Raw genomic sequence first — 21,943 nt, 5'->3', positions numbered from 1 at the left:
ACACCATATGATCTCAGCAGCCTCAACGTCAATGTGAGATTAAATTTAAATTCAATATGTACACAACACTTAAAACCGTTGCCAATGATTCACTGGCATGGCAAAATATGTGTTATTTTATTACCAAAACGTACAGCTGATACTTGTAACATTGCCCGTCTCTTCTTTAGCCAGTAACTGTGGTTTGCAATTGGGTCAGCAAACAAATTCCATAATATTATTTGTCTGAATTTGTGGCACTAAAATATCAATTACTATATTACATGTGCATATATATTATTTTGTTATTGAAAGTTTTCTTGATATCATGAAAAGTATGTTTTTCTTAGTGATGACTAATTGAGCCGATTTAACATGTTTATAGATTTATGTTCACAGACAATATTACTATGTTAAGAGTTTGGAGCCTGGTTTTCTTAAAGGTGCAGATCCTAGTTTTAACTTGTAAAAATGGACACTAAATTTAGTTTATCTACAAACCTGTAACTTATTTGGATAAAGTTACAATAGAGTGAAAGAAGAGTCTGTGAAGTTAAAACCGCAAAATATCCTTAAAAATAGACGAACTCAAATCAATAACAAGCTACTTCTCAGATGCACGTGCGTTTTTAAAAATATGAAAAATGCATTTTGTGGTATTAGAAACACCAGGATGACTAGAAAAACTTCACTTCTACGGAAATGGATAATCTAAACAATACAATATCAGTAATGTTTGATTTCAGTGACCATAAACGTCTCTAATAGTGAACAATATGGTGTAGTGCTTAACAACTAGGGTCTGTCCCTTTAAATGCATACGTTTAGCATTGTAAATGTACGTAGTTACGTGCACACACGTGTTTAGCATTGTGAATGTACGTAGTTACGTGCACACACGTGTTTAGCATTGTGAATGTACGTAGTTACGTGCACACACGTGTTTAGCATTGTGAATGTACGTAGTTACGTGCACACACGTGTTTAGCATTGTGAATGTACGTAGTTACATGCACACACGTGTTTAGCATTGTGAATGTACGTAGTTACATGCACACACGTGTTTAGCATTGTGAATGTACGTAGTTACATGCACACACGTGTTTAGCATTGTGAATGTACGTAGTTGCATGCACACACGTGTTTAGCATTGTAAATGTACGTAGTTACATGCACACACGTGTAAGTGAAAAATAAGATTAGTAAATTCGGCCTCTGTTGTCTGAAAAATAAGTGCTAGTAACAATTTTCAAAGCCAGTATAATTTTTTCAATTGCTCTATTATGTATCAGTTCTATAATACATTATGAAAAACTAGCATTTAATTATGTTAATCTGGTTTAGTGTTATGTGCGAAGATAAATTAGCATTACATGTTTATATTTTATATCAATTAATACAGTGTAAAACAATTTAAAATATCTGTATAATGTGACCGTTGCTTAAGATTCGTGTTAGTTTGGATAACAAACATACATATGTTCTCATTAATATATCGTTTTTGGATTTCATAGTCGTTTATCCAGTAACAGGTTGAATACTGTTGCTACATGTGCCGTTTCAGTTCTACCTTTGTCCTTCAGCTTCTTACTTTAGTCCTACTTTTTTATAAGGGTGTGCTGGACTGCCTGTTATCATGGAACTGTTCACTACCTTTCTATATGTTGTCTTTCTTACCTCTTACCAATAAGCTGTTTTGTTACTGTTTTGTATTTTTATTATATAATAATAATAATAATAACTTGCTTTCCTCTCAAACCGTATATAACTATCCAGCGTTATCACGGGTCTGGCAGTACATCGCTTACAGTGTCACGTGTAAAAGTCCACCAACGGTGCCGTGACAATATTTCATTTCTTATGTTAGTCATTATGAATGAATCAATGAATGTTTAACGACACCCTGGCGCGGAAAATACATCGGCTATTGGGTGTCAAACTATGGTAACAGGGGCGAGACGTAGCCCAGTGGTACAGCGCTCGCGCGGTCGGTGTGGGATCGATCCCCGTCGGTGGGCCCATTGGGCTATTTCTCGTTCCAGCCAATGCACCACGACTGGTATATCAAAGGCCGTGGTATGTACTACCCTGTCTGTGGAATGGTGCATATAAAAGATCCCTTGCAGCTAATCGAAAAGAGTAGCCCATGAAGTGGCGACAGCGGGTTTCCTCTCTCTATATCTGTGTGGTCCTTAACCATATATCTGACGCCATATAACCGTAAATAAAATGTATTGAGTGCGTCATTAAATAAAACATTTCTTTCTTTCAAACTATGGTAAATGCAAACATTAAGTGATGATCAACATCAATATAAAAATGCAAGAGTTAACTTAAAACACAGTGTAAAGAACTTTGCAAGAAATACAAATATCACAGATAGGTAAAATTAAAATTTAGAATAAAAGTCAGTATCACGATGAAATTGCAACAAACGTTCCGGATGGAATTGGTCATTATGACTGCGGACGCGCAGGAAGTCAGTCGTACCAAGCTTGATTCCATGAGCAGGCAGTCAGTCGTACCAAGCTTGATTCCATGGGCAGGCAGTTAGTCGTACCAAGCTTGATTCCATGAGCAGGCAGTCAGTCGTACCAAGCTTGATTCCATGGGCAGGCAGTTAGTCGTACCAAGCTTGATTCCATGAGCAGGTAATCAGTCGTACCAAGCTTGATTCCATGGGCAGGCAGTCAGTCATACCATGCTTGATTCCGTGGGCAGTCAGTCAGTCGTACCAAGCTTGATTCCGTGGGCAGGCAGTCAGTCGTACCATGCTTGATTCCGTGGGCAGTCAGTCAGTCGTATCAAGCTTGATTCCATGGGCAGGCAGTCAGTCGTACCAAGCTTGATTCCATGGGCAGGCAGTCAGTCGTACCATGCTTGATTCCATGGGCAGGCCGTCAGTCGTACCAAGCTTAATTCTATAGGCAGGCAGTTAGTCGTACCAAGCTTGATTCCACGGGCAGTCAGTCAGTCGCATCAAGCTTGATTCCGTGGGCAATCAGTCAGTCGTATCAAGCTTGATTCCATGGGCAGTCAGCCAGTCGTATGAAGCTTGATTCCATGGGCAGTCAGCCTGTCGTATGAAGCTTGATTCTATGGGCAGTCGTACTCACACTGACATAGACCCGGCCACAAATCACGTAATCCATAATTTGTTTAGTTTTCATTAAAATTGATAAAAAATTCACAAAGTGGATTTTAATGGATTGTCGCCATGTTGTTCTACGAAGCACGGCGCTTCAAATGGTACCCAAATTTTGTTTTGGTCCTAGACTACTAGACCATCTAAAAAGTAATCATATCGAGTTTTATCTTAAAATAATCGTCCAAAGTCCACTCCTGCAGTAACCCAGTAACCATACATTGTTAATGAACTAAACTGAACGTAATTTTTAGAAGTTTATTTTTTATATTAACGTTAGGTGATTAACGAAAACACTCAGACCAATATACATTAAGTTTTCACAGGTACAACTGTTCATTATAAATGAAACATCTGTTTACTTGATGTTTGTAACTTTAATACCAGTCAATTTGAAAAGTGTCAAACATTAAATGCAATGACCATGTTTTGCAAATATAGGCAGATATCAGTTCCTTTATTTACTTCTTTGTTCCTTTATTTATTGATTTATTTCTACATTTATAGATTAAAACATTATTTCATTTATTTTAATTTTAATCTTCATTTGTGGATGGTGTTAAATGGTATAAATAATACAAACAATACCAAACAAAATATTTATCACACAATTTGCAGTTATTTGTTCAATTTTTTCAAAAGAAATTTTGTACATTGATACAATGATTATAATTTTGATTATGGGTGTACCTTTTCATCAATAAGTCATATTTTAGAATAATAAATCTGGTTTTGGAAACTGATTGCCCCCTCATCTCAACTCGCTAAAAAGAGCGAAAAATTATCAAATAGTTAGTAAATTAAAAAGAAGCAATAATTATAAATAAATAAATAAATAAATAAATAAATAACAATTTGTGCAGTGTATATACGTTAATACATTTCTAAAATTATTTAATAAATAATTCAAACTTATCCATTATGTCTTTCAGTTAATGAAATTGATATGGTTGTAAACTATAAAAAAAAGTACTGTCGGAAATAGAATAAAAATTATTTTCGTTGATTATTTCTTACATAATAAACTGACAAGTAAATATTTTGTAAATATCTATTTAATAATACTCTACCTAATTTAGCATTTACTTGTTTGGCCTCTCATTGATGTATAAGGTGGTGTTTACTCTTGAAATTAAAAGAAAGATGTCAGTAAACAGGTGATTTGTGCACTTTATTGGAAGAGACTATAACATATTTTGGTCAACATGTCAGTTTCATTGCTGTTATGTACAATATGTAAGGGACTGTTTCTGATGATGTTTTACCCCCATATCTATCTCCAAAACTAAATTCTTTGTAGTCATTTATAAGTAACTTTTCAGCAAAACTGTAAAGAACAATTCTGAGTTTGTGATCTATTATACCGGTATTAAAGGTTCTATCTCAATGTTGCACAATGACAACTATTGCAAATCATTTTCTTAATAAACTTTTGATTTAACATTTAAAGAAGACACCTTTAACTATATGCCCATAAATGATTATAGGAAATAATTCTATCTACTAGTAGAAAATAAATTTTTTATTGAACAATCTTTATCACAAACAGATGCTCACATATACTGAACAAAAAAAGAAACTTCCGATTTGTACATATAGTATATATTGTGTTGAAGAATTCATTGTGTAATGAAATTATATAGGTAGTATTAGCCTTGAGCTGTATTATCAGGATTCATGAATTTTATCGATTATTTTTGCACTGTTAATCGTCGATAACGTGAAATTCAATTTGCACGTGCATGCATGGTTCGACATGTCCCGTGTAGTATTCGGTCAATTTGTTTTACTTGTCTTACTGACATTGTTGTCAAGTGAACGAAAACGCTTCAAAATTTGTAAAAACGATTAACGTTTTTTACATTGTAGCATTTTTAGTATGCCAAGAATACCCAATAATTTACACGAACGGGCGATTGGCATGCTTGATGCTGGCATGTCGACAGAAGACGTTGCAATGCATGTTGGGAGTTCTAGTCGAGCGATACGAAATCTTCGCATAAGATTTCGAACGACAGGAAGCACCAACGACTTGCCACGACGTGGACGTCCGCGTGTTACAACGCGTGGTCAAGACCGCTATATCATGAACACGCATTTGCGCAATCGATTCCAAACTGCCACTGCTACTGCTGCTAACACACATGGGCTTCATAATAACCGAATCAGTGGGCAAACTGTTCGTAATCGTCTGCGGGAGAACGGTTTACATGCACGACATCCTTACGTCGGATGCGTTTTAACGCAACGTCATCGTCTAAATCGTCTTAATTGGGCACGTGTACACACTCGTTGGATACGGCGACGCTGGAATACCGTTCTTTTTTCGGATGAATCCAGATTTTCTTTACAACGTGGTGATGGCAGTGTGCGCGTCTACCGTAGGAGATACGAACGCTATGCTGACTGTTGTGTTCTTGAACGAGATCGTTTCGGGGGTTGGGGGTGTGTCATGGTTTGGGCAGCCATTGCCCATGGTCGTCATTGATGGCTCATCACGTCATTCCTCTGTTCCATAACAACGCCAACATCTCGATTTTTCAGCATGATAATGCCACCTCTGTCATACAGCTAGAGACACTGTAAATTTTCTTAGGACAAATAACATTGATTTCATTGATGACTGGCCCGCTAAAAGTCCTGATCTCAACTCCATCGAGCATGTCTGGGATAGTCTGGACAGACGATTGAGACGTCGTCCCAACCCACCCGCTAACGTCAACGAACTTCGTCAAGCGCTCATTCAGAAATGGAACAATATTCCACAGGCAGAAATCAACACTTTAGTCAATTCTATGCGCCTGCGATGCACTGCAATTCAAGAGGTGGCCATACCCATTATTAAGTGGGTGTGGTTTTTTTAACCCCTACCACACTTGGTCAAAATTTCTCCCAGTTTCTGTTAACCCATGGCCGTGATTTTTGCACCAAACGATGCATCATGGAACACTCTTTAAACGTATATATAACAATTATTCCCCCGGTTTGTTTTCATCGAGTTATGTTCAAGCAAAGTTAGCGGAAGTTTCTTTTTTTGTTCAGTATATAACTATGATATAGCACCTTTAAGTGGTTGCAAGATTGTGTAAATTTCGAATGTACTTATGTAATGTATATTTGTCATAATAAATCATTTATGCTGCAATTTGAAATAATCAGTTAACTTACAGTTTTAAATTAGAAGTTTGTTTAAGGGTAAATGAAATTGACACATATGATCAAAATGTGTTATAGTCTGTTCCAATAAAGGTCACAAATTACCTGTTTACGGACATCTTTATTTTAATCACAAGAGTAAACACCACCTTATACATCGATGAGAGCCAAAACAAGTAAATGCTAAATTAGGTAGAGTATCATTAAATAGGTATTTACAAAATATTTACTTGTCAGTTTAACATGAAAGAAATAATTGACGAAAATCATTTGTATTCTATTTCCGACACTAGTATAGTCTGGGAGTGGCTGTGTACATTGTTCAGTAAAGGATCTCCGCGAGAGTGGCTCACTTGCTATAGACGAGGCACTAGATGGACATTCATGCCATGACCCACTGTGACGCTTAATATGAAAAATATTTTTTTTTTAAACAATTACTAAATGTTTAACATCCAATAGCCGATGATTAATAAATCAATATGCTTTAGTGGTGTCGTTAAAGGGACATTCCTGAGTTTGCTGCAATTTTAAAGATGTTATCGACAAACAGAGACTTTTTAACGATTATAATTACATATCAAATATATTTCCTGCATAACATATTAGTGGCTCTATATTAAACGTGTTTCTGATCGTTCTAATATTTGTACTAGGTTAAATTTCATTTTATTTCCTAAAATATTATTTTTTCGTACGTACGAAATTATTTGAAGACAAAGTCCAGTTTGGGCTTCTTACCAATATTAGGACGACCAGAAACACATTGAATATACAGACACTGATATTCTAAACACGAAAATATATTTAATATGTAAGTTTAATCGTAGAAATATTTTATTAGTTGGAAACATCTTACAATGCAGCAAACTCGGGAATGTCCCTTGAAACAAAACAAACTTTTATACATCTCCTGTTACCTATATTGATAAATAACACATCAATTAAATCCAGTGTCTGATTTCACTTTGAAATTCACAAGTATTATTTTATTTAAGCTCATTGACAAAACTGCTAAACCTTTATTTCGTCTCAGTATAGTTTTCCATTTCTTTCTTTCTTTTTTTATTTCTATTTCTCTGTAATTTTCTTCTTTTTCTTCTTTTTTTTCATGCTTTAATTTTTCTGTTTCGTTCATTTATTTATTGCTCGGTTATTGAAAGGTTACGGCTGAAAGTAACTAGGAAGTAGCCAGTGATCCACGGAGACACAAACTAGTATTGACTACTTTATGTAGCGTCAGAACCGTGGAAGGAATAGGAAGAGGAAGAGGTAGAACACAGCTGTATGTTTTATGAACTGGGGTGTTTGTGATAGCAGTCAATATACTGAATGATGCTCAGCGTACCACAAAACAGTTAACATGATCAAACTGGTTTCTTAATTGCACAAAAATTGCAATAGTATGTATGTGTAATGTCTGTATGTCCTTCTGAATATTCCTCTTTCTATTTGAAAACATTTACAAATTAAAATAGTGAAGTGATCACTGATTTAAACGAATTTCGGCTATGTTGCATTGTTGCATCACAATTACGAAATAGCGAAGACATTAATAGGTGCTGGGGAAATCCCGTATTTCGTTTCAAGAAGAAATATTGCAGAAGACATAACTTGTATTCTAGTATTCGGGTGAGTTTCTGTTAGTGTCTTAAATAATAATAATAATAATAATAATAATATAACAATAATAATAATACAACAATAATAAATAAATAAATATTATAATACATTTTTTTACATTGTATCTCAGGGTTTTTAAGATTTTATTTTTGTATGACTTTGAGGATTCTATCTGTTTATTATTTCTATTGATTTTTTTTTGGATTTTTTTTTTTAATATTCGTTTAGCACAGCATGGACCAACTCACTACTTTGTACACGAATTCCTGAAATATAAAAATGAAAAACGAAAGCGTAATCATGAAACCGAAAGTGTAATCAGGTTAAAATGTCGTAGTAGAATACTAATTATGATTATTTTCGTGTTTGCATTAAGAAGTATGTAAGTATATATTGGCCAAGTGTGTTACAGTGGTAAGTTAATTCACTCAGTTGATTTTGAAATGCCCGGATGTCAGACACCGTTAACTGATCAGTATTCCAGGTTTGTTTGTTGAACTAGTTCTTGTCAATATATCCCTCCAATAGTAACAAAAATTACCAGTTTGCTCAACTTTGATCATTTTTATTTTTATTATTATTATTATATTATTATTATTATTATTATTATTATCATCATCATTATTATTATTATCATTATTTTTATTATTATTATTATTATTTTATTTAATCAAATATACCTATGATTTAAATTAAAGAGTGCTGTAAATATTATACCTTACTACCGGCATGTCTGGAAATATCTTTAGTGGCGGATATAAGGGCCATAGGGGACAGCCCCCCCCCCCACACACATTTTTAAAAATATTTTTAATTAGCTCTTTCTACGTTTGTTTTGCGTTATAGAATCTGAGAAATCACCTCGGGAACGTTTGTGGTCTTTGGCCACATGTCATTACACACACACACACACACACACACACACACACACACACACCCCAATGGATTTTTTGGATCCACCATTGATCTTTGTCAGTGTCAGTGACACGATCCACTGGGGAATGGTCACAGCTGTGCCTGGCGAGAGACGGGTGGTTGGGGGGGGGGGGGGGGGGGGGGGGGGGGGGGGTATTACCAGAGTGTTTTGGTATCGTCAGTATTATATTAGGACCGTCGTTCCAGCCAGTGCACCACGACTGATATATCAAAGGTCATGGTATGTGCTATCATGATTGTGGGATGGTGCATATAATAGATCCCCTACCACTAATGGAAAAATGTAGCGGGTTTCCTATCTAGGACTATAGGTCAAAATGACCAAATGTTTGACATCCAATAGCCGATGATTAATAAATCAAAGTGTTCTAGTGGTGTCGTTAAACAAAAACTAAATTTTTATATATTAGAAAAAAAAGGTATTATGCGAGCTTCTATAGATAATTCAATTCAGTTCATTTTCTTGCACAATACCAACACATCCATCGTCAGCAGATAAAAAATAATTACAACAACGAGAAATAATTATAATAATAACAATATGAATGTACAAACCAGAGGGAGACACACAATTTGTATTCCTATTCATAGGAATAAAATTAATAGATCGATCGATAGATAGATAGATAAATAGATAGATTTCTTCTCAATATAATGTGTTTGACCAGATGCCGAAGTTTCCATGTTTCACATTGTCATTTATTTGTTTTATATCTGATGTATCTAGTTAAAATCCAAGCACGATGTCCTCATTTCACACCTCATGTATGCCAGTCGGGATAGGATTAAACACACTTCCACGAGTTTTCTGTCACTGTTATTAACATCTTTCCGACTAATATATCCTTGGTTAACGACTAATTATACAATTAAATACATTTTCTTATTTAGAATATTACTGTTTTTTAAATAAAATGTCTTTATCGTCGTCATAAAGTTAATAGTAGTCCAAAAGAGATTTTACCTCATAATAACTGTGTACGTACGAAAATTATATTATATTTCGAAGTAAAATAGAGTTTGGGCTACCACAAAGATTAGAATGTTTGAAAACACACTGAACATATTATAGACAGTGATATACTTAACAAGAAAATGTGTTCATCGGTACATTACGTTGACGCTATAATTGGAACGACGGGAATGTTTTAAAACGTGAATACTCACATAAATATATACGACACTCCTACTTGTTAAACATTTGCCACTCCCGTCGTTGTCTGCTACTGTTTACTCGTTGATTCACATTGTTTGACATACAAGACTTATCTTATCCGATTCTATTTTTCTGTTGGGGTATCGTTAATTAGCGTTTGTTTCATTTCGTTTGATTAACTCATTCCAATGTTAACAAGCTGAATATGACTTTGTTTACCAGTTAATACAAGTGGTCAAAAGTTCAATGTCCGATTTAGCTATCCCCGATTGGTTAACAATAAAGTGGGGGAAAACCCCTGTAGGAAAATCCATTACAGGCTGCATTCATGGAGTAACGATCATTCTCCAGGTAGGCTGCCGTGAGTTTAGTTTATTTTACTTTAGATATATACCCCCACACCCACCTTCCAAAATAATAATCTAATAATGTGTATTTTATTTCCGAGTAAATACTCACAAGAATATGGCCTCAGATTACAGTTATCTTCCCATTTGGTTGTCCAAAATCCGGAAGTTTCACCGCGCAAGTAGTCTGCTGTTTGACTGTGATTATTTCATGGCAGACAGCTATGAAGTGGCAACTGTTTTACTGAAGTGACAGGGGATAGCATGTAGTTTGTAAACATGTGTAACTTGCTGACATTGAAGACTTGTTTGTGGTAATTCCGGCCCATGCAAAAGTAGTGCTTTTTGTGTAAAATGGGTGTACTCCGGCCTGGTTTAGAGGGTGTGTCTGTTTAAACCAATATGCTGGGAGAAAGAGCTGGACAACAGGGGTTGTCCTTTTCAGGGTATGTGTCCCCCATGCAGGCAAAGGTACATACAAAACTTCACGGGCCTGCTGATATTAATAAAAATGTTATAGCCACTAAGGCTATATAGAAACATATAGCGAAATTAATTGTGGTCTGAGGCCATATATGCAATATTAAAACACCTTGTAAATAGTAATAGTTAGAGTTATCTTTTCCTTTACTGTCTGGACGGCAATTTAGGTAAAACGACAGTTTCCGTTTCATTATAAGTTGAGACTTGTTGAAAATAATTTTGTCAAACTAGATACAGTTTATGTAAATGCTGGGAGGGGTATAATCTGGCGGCCATCATTATATAATATACGGTACATAAAATTACTTTTAAAAAAAACCCCTCAAAGTTACTATGAGCAGAGGAAAAATCGCCACACCACCCCACAAAACCCGTCCCTTTGTAAACCCGCCTCAAAAGTAAATAGGAAATAGAGAGTAGGGATGGCAAAGGTAGATCGAACAAACTGCTCTAATAATTGTGCTAATTGTCTTTTGTTAAGCTAATTCCTTTATTTGTATGTGGCACTTTTTCCCCAAACCACCTCTGGAAGGAGGTGAGGAGAAATGGGGATGCCACAAGGGCTACAGTCTTATTTCTCATGAAATAACCACGGGGATGTATAAATGTGGCTGTTCGAAAACGCCCCTTCTCTTCTTTCCTGTTGAAATAATATTATGTAGCTAAAACACAAACGACAACTAAACACAAACTTGTCCATCTTTGTGTGAAATAAGTACAGATGTGTAGCCATAGTATTGAACAATTTAACATTTTGTAATAGTTCAGAGCTTTTAAATAAGATCATATAAAGTTAAAGTGTGCTTTGTTTAACGACATCACTTGAGCACATTGATTTATAACTCATCGCCTATTGGATATGGAACATTTGATAATATTCTGACATGCAGTGTTCAGGGGAAACACGCTATATTCGTAGCACGGGATCATTTATATATATGCACTTTTCATAGACAGGACAGCACAAATCACGGCCTTTAATACACCAGTCGTGGAGCACTGGTTGGGATGGGAAAAGACCCAGATAATAGGTCCGCCGAGGAGGTTTGATCCTAACATCACCACACCTCAGCCTGATCACAATGTCACATCTCGCTTCCATGCTTGGGTCAGATTGTCACGTGGCACGACGAAGTTCCCCCAATATCCAACTTAGATGGGTGCGCTCAGATTAACAGCGAATTGGTCGTAGAAGTCGTATGCGACGAGAATCGAGTTGTAAGAGCAAGAGAAATTGGCCAACTTTATGCTGGCAGTTGGTAGTCTGAACCTAGCATTGTGTTCTTCTCAGGTGCGGATCTAAGGATTTGTGCTGTGAGTTTGAGCCATGATTGTAAGATGTTTCCAAGTAGCAGAGCCTTGGTGACCCAAATTAATGACATAAACATATTGTCTTGTTTACAACACCAGAGTCTGCATATGTAATGTGTCTGCGGTCGTGTGGTAATATTTGCATCACTTACTGGTTGGTTTTTCCTCATATATATATATATATATATATATATATATATATATATATATATATATATATATATATATATATATATATATATATATATATATGTATGTATGCATGTTTTGTGCATACGTAATTATTGGAAGGTAAAAATCTGATTTGGGTTACTACATAAATTAGGACCACAACAATTTGCTTATACAAATACTGATATTCTAAATAGGAAACTATGTTTACTGTGTAATTTTATCCATGTAAAATGATCTGTTAGTCATAAACATTTACAGTGGCAGCACAGTTATAATACAATAAAATCCAAGACAGCAGTTACTGTGGATATATGATTATCTTGAAATAATACAGGCTATATAAACTCGTTCATATTCAATATAATATGTACAGTGTCACTCGATTACACATGTGCAACTCGAACCCGAGATCGCCAAAGTTAAAAAAAACCCGGGAACTCACGAGGGCAAAGTGAATATTCCAGCCAGTTAAAATGCAGATAAGTAATAACGGAACGTGACGTAGCGCCAGTCTATTGTTAATCGTACGACTCTGACAAAACAAGGTTATTACTCTAACAGATACGTCTACCGTACGCAATGTGAGGTGATGCAAGCTTTCGCGAACTAATTGACTGGTCTCCGATGTGCGATATGGTTTAATGTGAAGCGCATAAACCAGTCTAGCAAATGTTTTTCTGTTCGGTCTTGCTGAATTCAGCTCGGTGTATCTATTTGAAACAATGTTTTATAAACAGGCCTATGAATGAATTGTAACCGTGTTTAACCGACAAATACGTAACACAAAATTGGGCGTTTCACACACACGCACGCACACGCGCACCTCTCCCATCATATTAAATTTAAATTAAAAATGAGACATTGTTTTGAAAACGTTACGTAACTACTGGCAACATTTTAATAACCCCTCCCTCCCCCATAACTTTTCGTAATGCATCCCATGATAGTGCATTACGTAATGGTTGCCCGATTCCAACGTGTGTACATTTCCAAACAATATACATTTTTTAAATGACATTTTCAGCTAATTTGTACCGAAATATATAGTGATTTGCCTAACGACAAACTAAACCCAGTGCTGCCAGTGTGTTATCAGATGCACACTGTTAAAGACACTATGTTTTAGGGAAGAAGAACATACTAGTAGTTTAGACTAGACTAGACCTTTACAGGTTTTCTTTAAATTGTGGTTTTGCTAGGTTGGTTTTGTCTTCTGTTCTTTGTTTGTTTTGTTTTGTTAGGTTTGTTTGTTTGTTTGTTTAGTTGTTGTTGTTTTTTTTTTTTGGGGGGGGGGGGGGGCTTTGTTGTTTTTTTGTGCGTGTGTGTGGTTTTTTGTTGTGGTTTTTTGACATCTTGGATATCGATGCAAGCTGGAGGATCAAAGCTCACGTGTAGCAACAATTGTGGGTGGGCTCATCGGGCTTTGTTTTATTCCAGCCAGTGCACCACGACTGGTATACCAAAAACCGTGGTAGTGCTATCATGTTTGTTGGATGGTGTATATAAAAGATCCCTTGCTAAAACTATGTCAAAAATGACCAAACGTTTGACAGCTAAAAGCCGATGATTAATAAATCAATGTGCTCTAGTGGTGTCGTTAAACAAAACAAACCTTTACTTTTGACGGTTTCCTGCATGCACATTAAAGTGAATCATTACGCGGGGCATATCTTGCGTATCTAAGTTGTCAATTCATATGTGGTCATCAAACCTTGCATGCAAGTGCTTCTTTGGATGACAGTGTGTTGCATGCCATTAATTACCAGATCACATGACCTAATATTCATGGTTTACTGCACATCAGAAGAACATAATTTCCGCACTATACCTTCCATAGTATTTCATACAGAACCACCGAGCCTTGCATGCATGCAAGTACACGATGGGATGGAAGCGTTTTGCATACCCTCACTAGGTCACCGCGACCTACTTTTCACAGTTCTGGATAATATATTTTCTGTTATTACTATTAGGCCTGCTAGGTCACCCAGACCTACTTTTCATTGTTCTATATAACTGACCTATCATAGATAGGCCTAGGCCCGAAATCATATAATTCGAACAGATTATGAAGATGATATAGGAAAGTCTTGTTCAGCCTTTGAAGAAGACAAGACGGTTTACTTACTCAGAAGTTAAAATAACATTCCTTTTCAAAGTTAAAAAGAAAAAAGAAAAAGAAAAACTGAAAGAAATAAAGACAGAAAAATTTCCTCAATAACTTCATTAGTGAAGGAGCGCTTCTCCATCGGATACAGTATCCTTAGTAAGCTAGTAGGTCTAAAACAAACGGTTAATCCATCCCACTGCACAGATTTAGCATAATTGTAATCTTGTCCTTCACGAAACACCTTCATTTTATCGTGTACATTTTTTAATCAAACTCCCAACAAGCATAGGCCTACCATGTAGACATTACCTTGAGTTGATTATAAGATTCCATTATATACGGTCATGTGGGATAGAAACAGTACACCCGAGGTGGTGAAAATTTCAACCTGGGACGAGGCTTGCTGAGTCCCATGGTCGAAATTTTCACCACCGAGGTGATGGCGTCTTTTTCTCTCATTCATTCGGTAAATAAACCATTATTTTTACACGAACAGACAAAGATGGCTGAACAAGTAACTTTTTTATTTGACAATTTTATCATAAATAAGCTACACTATCGTATTTGCCTTGTTTGTTTCATGTGTTAAATAAAATTGTCTCAGTGAAAATAAAATTTAACACTATAAATTAACAAGATAGCTTTTAAAATGAAGGTTTTAATAACAAAATATTAATTTAAAACTGTGTCTAATGACCTCATACACCACCTCACATTAATATGACGTCATATATTACCAACGACGTCATGTTAAACGCAAGCGCGTGATATCCCATGTAAGATTAATAGAATCTATCGCCGTTGTCACCCGAGGGACAAAATGTTTTTTGTGAGGGCCAAGGTTTACCGAGGCTCTTACAAAAACATTTGGTCCCAACGGTGATTGATTCTTTTTCTTGCCCATTTAATTACAGTAACAAAACATTAATTTTGTAACCTACGGTTTGTTTATTGTAGAACAATTCATAAACATTTCACCTACAAACTCCTTTAATCATACGCGGAAATATATAGTCCACATTAAGAGATAAAAAAAGAGATAAAAACTTTATTGCATATAAACATTCCACATACGGAACTGGATGCAAAACATATGCATAAACAAGAAACAAACAAAATGACTAAATAAGGACTAATTATGGGCAATACATGTATAATCGTGAACAAATGTGCATACCGCACCAGCACAGGCTGGATTTTGGTTTTGCATAATATATATAAAATTTTCTTGCATACTCATACTTTTAAATAGGTAATTATGGAAATTTAGATATGCATATAATTTGACACGTTGACTATTATATTTCTTACATATTATGATATGATGGTATTCATCTTCAATTACATTGTAGTGGTCACATAAACGTTCTTCCACAGGAGTGAAGGGTTTTGTATGCAACGACAAATAACAAGGCCGTAGCTAGCAGGGGGGCAAAGGGGGGGGGGGCACTTGCGCCCCCCCCCCCCGAAAAAAATCCGGAAAGCATTATAGAAACTTAACAAAATCCTCTTCTTAACTGTTTAAGGAGTTTTAGACTATTAACTACTCAGTTGCCCCCCGCCCACCCACCCAATAAAAAATCCTAGCTACGGCCCTGAATAAATATAAAGTTGAAAATATTAATTTGTTTAAATATTTTTAAAACAATGATACAAGGCTAAATGGTAAACAGAATTCTGAAAAAAACATAAGTTATGACGTCAATCGTCGTAAAACATAAGTTATGGCGTCACGCGTATGTAGAAATCGTCTAGCCCTCGGGTCGGACAGATTTTTCTCCATGTCATGTCATAGGGTTTTACGTGCACATTCAGAACAAGCTGTTGTAGCGCACGCCTGTCGTGGTCACAAGAGCCGGGGGAGGGGAGAGGAGGGACCGCCTGCACTGGCAGGTGCAAGGGAGCACTAGCAGCCCGATCAAATCGGTAGCAGGCGGGTGGGCGTGGTGGTGGTGCTATGGAATTTGAATGGAGCAGTTAAATGCCAAATGGCCGAGCTAATATAGGTTTTGATATTAGTGAATCGAGAGTAGCTCGTTAATTTTAGACCTCTACGATGCTGTGGTGTCTCCCTAGGTTGCCCATAGGTTTCTCCCATCCCTAGCCATGCAAGACAGGCGTATTCCATGACGTCAGCCCATGTGGAATAAATCGGTCTGGCACGACCACGTGACTTCTGTTGTTTGAGCTGATATTAACATTAGGTGACATCACGTAAACGGCAAAATAACGCAAGAAATGCTCTTTATATTTCATAAAAACAAGGAAACCTGCTGTCATAATGAAATTATACTGTCATTTTCGGTTTATACTTTGAGAATAAATCATTTTTGGATCTTTTCAATGGTTATGGTAAGATAAAAAATAAAAAATGTAGGTTTTTCACGTTTTTTCAAAATGATTGTTTTTCATCTACTGGATGGGAGAAAAATAATCCTCCATTATGTATTCATGTGGGACAGGGCTATTCCACCCTCGGGTACATAATATGATGTCAGGGACTCGGCAAGCCCCGTCCCTGACGACGGTTTGAGGCCCGGCCTCAATTCGAGGGATTCTTCTATTATTTTTATGGAAAAATTTCTAAAATACTCGATCTAGTTTTTGTTAGCCTCGTAGAAGCTGCATGAGAGGACGACACCGTATGTCGTATACATGATACAAGGGTAGAAAAACGGATTTGGAGGGAAAATAATTATGGGGATTTCCCTAATTCAAAAAATAAAATGTAGCACGTGTCCTGTTCTGGTGAAACGAAATAGTATATTTGTAAGTAGGATGCAGGGTATTCCTTTGAAGTAAAATATATAAATATTCCACGTATTCATTGTATTTGATGTTTTGTATAATATCTTTATTGAAAGGCGGGTATTAGTGATAGGATAATTTAATATAAAATACTTTTTCCGTTCATAATAGTCGATTCATAATTTCGGACATCAGAAAAAGACCCGGAAATAGATCTAAAAGTCATTATGTGGTGATACAAGTTCACGTTTTGGTGAGTTTTACTGTATTTTTGACAGTGACTGAGGTCATGTTAATCTGTTTTAACTAATCAAACGTCTCCCTGTATTTGTGGTGATCAACTTTGTCCTTTGTCGATAGCTTCGCCACGCTCATATAGCTACATAGTTTGGAATATACCCATAGTTTATCGTGTGTATCGTGGACGTAGTAATAATAGTATCTTAGTATGGCACAACGCAAAAACGGCTATTCATAGCACAATTTGCGTCTTTTTATTAATTTTATAATGTACTATTAGAAGGGCGCGGGATATCCAGTGGTAAATACAAACTAATTTAGTTGGTTGGAAACTATTCCACTATACAGTTGGTAATATTCTTCTTTAAAATTAAATTAACAATATCAAGTGTCTCTCTGTCTCTCTCTCTCTCTCTCTCTCTCTCTCTCTCTCTCTCTCTCTCTCTCTCTCTCTCTCTCTCTCTCTCTCTCTCTCTCTCTATTACAAGTGGTGATAAATAATTAGTGGATCCGTATTGTTTCACTGTCACCAGTCTAATCTATATTAGGTCATGAGCTACATGTTACAAGTGGTGATAAATAATTAGTGGATCCGTTTGTTTCACTGTCACCAGTCTAATCTATATTAGGTCATGAGCTACATGTTACAAGTGGTGATAAATAATTAGTGGATCCGTATTGTTTCACTGTCACCAGTCTAATCTATATTAGGTCGTGAGCTACATATTACAAGTGGTGATAAATAATTAGTGGATCCATATTGTTTCACTGTCACCAGTCTAATCTATATTAAGTCATGAGCTACATGTTACAAGTGGTGATAAATTATAATTAGTGGATCTCTATTGTTTCACTGTCACCAGTTTGTTTCATGTTCAGCACATATTAGGGCTTCTAAAAGCTTAATGTAGTAGAGTTTGGTCGAACGGGGGTTGGGGTGCACAAGGACTCTATGTAGCAGATGGGTTATGTGTACATGTAGCTCTCGGTGTTTTGCCAACATTACTTATAGATCCAGTTTAATCAAAGTCTAACTGTTATTAATAATAAGTACTACTTGTATACATGTATAATGTGTGTGTGTGTGTGTGTGTGTGTGTGTGTGTGTGTACATATACATGTATGTACCTGATATTTTGGTTTGCCCTGGTGTTTAAGTATAGCTCAAGTTTTATTTATTTCTAATATATAATTTGTTTCGTGTTATTAAGAAGATATGCCTTTTCTTTTAATGAACCCAATTGATAATGCAGCAGGGACCACAGTAGAAAGAATTTATTTTTGAGCTAATTTTCAGATATATATACTATATACAGTTCTAATGTGTGTTTGAAAATTATTAAAAAGTGACTAATATTAACAAAATTTCAGTAGTCAGATATTAAATGTTGTAGCCACTTTACAAGTATAAAACTGAGCAATTGTCAGATTTGGCAATGGGCAGAGTGAGTCGTGACTGCCAGAGTAAAGACGTTTCCACTCAAAGCCTGCTACTGTAATGGATACCTGTACATGGAACACTGACGTAGCAGGATTTTATATCGGGGAAGTTGCAGTGGCACCCAAATAAACCCCAACTGTAGTAAGTCCTTGTAAGATTGTAATAATCTATATAAAGCAGGGCTCTAATAGGAAGTTAAATATGGCCTGCTGGTATTTTTTAAAATAAATAGCAGGCCAAAAGAAATACAATGTATGTCCTGCTATGAAAACAAATCTGTCCTGGTGAAAATGAAAGAGTGTGAGGTAAAGGAAGTGTTTGGGACTGTGTGAAACATTAGGACCTCTAAGGTGAATTTTAGAGCATTGTGGAATTAAATTATAACAGAATCACAAGCTAAATAGCAGATGAAATAATTGTGCTTACATGGAAAGTGACCTACAATTTTTTGGTACTTTTAGAATGTGAATTTCCATTTCACCTGCTAGGTTTAAAACACTGACTGTTTTTCGCTTTTCATGGGCTGCTATTTGAATCCCTGTAAAGTAGAAGAGAAAGATGTTACTGGGCCGATGAATGATATGAAATAAAGATGTTACTGGGACGATGAATGATATGAAATAATGTATGAACAATCTGTTTTGCAGGTGAATCAAGAGGCACTCTACCCCAAAGATTTGGCAAACAGAACCGGACAACAACAAATATTGAAACTGAAAAGCTTGCTGTCTGATACTGTTTACTGAAATGTTTGAGGTAGGCAGCGATAACCTAGACCAGTATAATCCAGACCTGCAGACCAGTGCCTCAAGTGATGTAGCAACATCAACATCCACCAAACAACCCCTCAGTGACGTCGAAACAACAGCGTCAGCAAACATCACAACTACAGACATACAACTTCTACAACAGATTGAACATCTCCAGAAGGAAAACCGTAACCTACAGGGACGAATTCGAGGATACACAACTTTAGGTGAGCTTGTATATCTTGTTTAGCTGGCTAGTCACAATATGCCAGCTAATGGCCTTTTGGTTTGTCAGGTAATAAGTACGGACCAGGGCCCCGCTTTGTGAAGCAGTCGTGATGCTAAGATCACTTTTATTGTATATGGTAGTTATGCATTTAAGCTGAGGTGATCATAGCGCTAAGTTCACTTGATAAAACTGGACTCTGTACATGTAGCTCAGTGGTAGGTAGACTAGACCTTGCGTTTAAGGGAAGATATCCATGTATCTATAGCTCACCATCACTCCCCTGAGACTAGGTCATGGAGAGTCAGTTTAGTTCCCCTTACTGTGAGAAAAAGTCAAAAAATAAATATACTCAGTATGATAATATCTTAAATGGCGGCCAATAATCTTAAGTTAAAGGAGCAATTAATCACTCCCGTCAACTTCTTTCATCGTGAGCTCTGATAGAATTAGCATAGCAACTGTTGTTGAGACCATTTTGTGATGGTAATTTAATACATATAAATAATTACTTTGTGATAATTAAAATGTTTCTGCAAAATAAATTTCATGGTGGATTGCTCCATGAAATATGCATACCTGAAAAACTCAAAGGTTTACGTAAAACATTTTTTAAATAGTTTAAACAATCCATATTTGTGCATTTCTGAATTAGTGTTAGCTACACAGCCTTAATTGATACTATATCTTTTAGCATCTGGCATAGATATATATAGAATTTAATCATTCATAGATGAAATGTCAGTGTTATTTATACATGTAGTTAACTGAGAGTAGATGTGGTCAATGAAAAAAAAGAGTAGTTTTTGTCAGATTGTGCTTTACAGTTTATATAACTAACTCTCTTTTAAAGTTTATGAACGTACTGTTAAAAAAAAAATGTTGTTGTTGCTACAGGTAGCCTCCTTCAAGAAGAAAAGGATGCCAACCGTAAACTTTCCAAGGATTTCGAAGAACTGAAAAAGAAACTTACTGTCGTCAGTATCAGCACCCCGCAAAATCTCGGTTCTTCAGACGAGGTGCGACTGTCGTTCATATCATTTGGTTTCTTTTAAATCTTTCTACACTACACATACATCTTTACGCTAGACTGCCTTGTTGGTCAGCCCATTAGGCTATTTTTGTTCCAGCCAGTGCATTACAACTGGTGTATTAAAGGCTGTGGCATGTGCTATCCTGTCTGTGGGATGGTGCATACAAAAAGATCCCTTGCTACTAATGGAAAAAATGTAACAGGTTTCTTCTCTAAGACAATATGTAAAAATTATCAAATGTTTGACATCCAATAGCCGATGATTATTAAATCAATGTGCTCCAGAGGTGTTAAACAAAACCAACTTTAACCGTTGTGAATTTTAAGAATTTCATTTGCAAAGCTACCTACATGGGTTTCTGCCAGAGGGTAAAACGGGTATGGGGCCATACCCAAACTGTTTTGCAGATTTCTTTTTTTAAGTTGATCTTTTGAAAAAATTAATTCACTTATCAATAATGTATGATTTTCTCTAAACGTAACCCATTTTCTTTCTGGGGGAGGTCCCCCATACCCATGTTGACTGTGGTTCCTTTCAATTCCATAGCACCATACCTCAAAATTTCTTTCTGGCAGAACACTGTCTGGGTATATTTTTTTTTCCAGATAATTTAGTTTAGGAATTTATTCCTGATACATGAAATGGCTTAAGGTAAAATTCCATTTCGTATGGATCGCTCACTTAAGATGTGATGGGGTCGTTAATCACCCTCAATAAACTAGTTTTATTATCCCATTCTAGCCACGTCCATGTAACAGTACACCAAACTGTGGTATGTACTGCCCCGTCTATGGGAAATAGCATATATATATAATATATCTTACTGGTTTTTCACCAGGAGTTGTTTATGTTACAGCAGTTAATAAAAAGGCTCTCGTTCTCAGTTGGTAAAGCACTCACTAAATGTGCAGTCAGTTTCGGATTGATCCCTGTTGGTGGGGCCCCCTGGGCTATTTCCCTTTCCAGCCAGTGCTGGTGTACTACTAGTTTCCTGTCTAGGGGATGATGCCTATAAACATTTTTTTTCTGCTAATTGAAAAGATTAGCTGATGGAGTCGCAGCAGCGGGTTTCCTCTCGCATTATC

At 36.2% G+C, this 21,943-nt stretch overlaps 1 protein-coding gene across 3 annotated transcripts in view; it reads left to right on the top strand.

The window, feature by feature from the left end:
- The window catches only part of LOC121379867 (TNFAIP3-interacting protein 1-like), a 78,906-nt gene that overhangs the window by 24,883 nt on the left and 32,080 nt on the right, over positions 1 to 21,943 (top strand). For 2 of the 3 annotated variants that reach the window (XM_041508524.1, XM_041508525.1), the window contains exons 4-5: positions 19,497 to 19,825; positions 20,722 to 20,843. In XM_041508524.1, coding sequence (XP_041364458.1) covers positions 19,597 to 19,825; positions 20,722 to 20,843 — 351 coding nt within the window. In that variant the 5' untranslated portion in view covers positions 19,497 to 19,596. Of the gene's footprint in view, positions 1 to 17,148; positions 17,422 to 19,496; positions 19,826 to 20,721; positions 20,844 to 21,943 lie in introns of those variants that run through there. The other variant, XM_041508526.1, reaches the window with a different exon arrangement.

This window comes from Gigantopelta aegis, chromosome 8 (genome assembly GCF_016097555.1).
Source record: "Gigantopelta aegis isolate Gae_Host chromosome 8, Gae_host_genome, whole genome shotgun sequence".
NCBI classification, from domain to species: domain Eukaryota; kingdom Metazoa; phylum Mollusca; class Gastropoda; order Neomphalida; family Peltospiridae; genus Gigantopelta; species Gigantopelta aegis.
The sequence above is the reverse complement of the archived record's forward strand: the minus strand, read 5'-3'. Positions and strand labels throughout refer to the sequence as shown.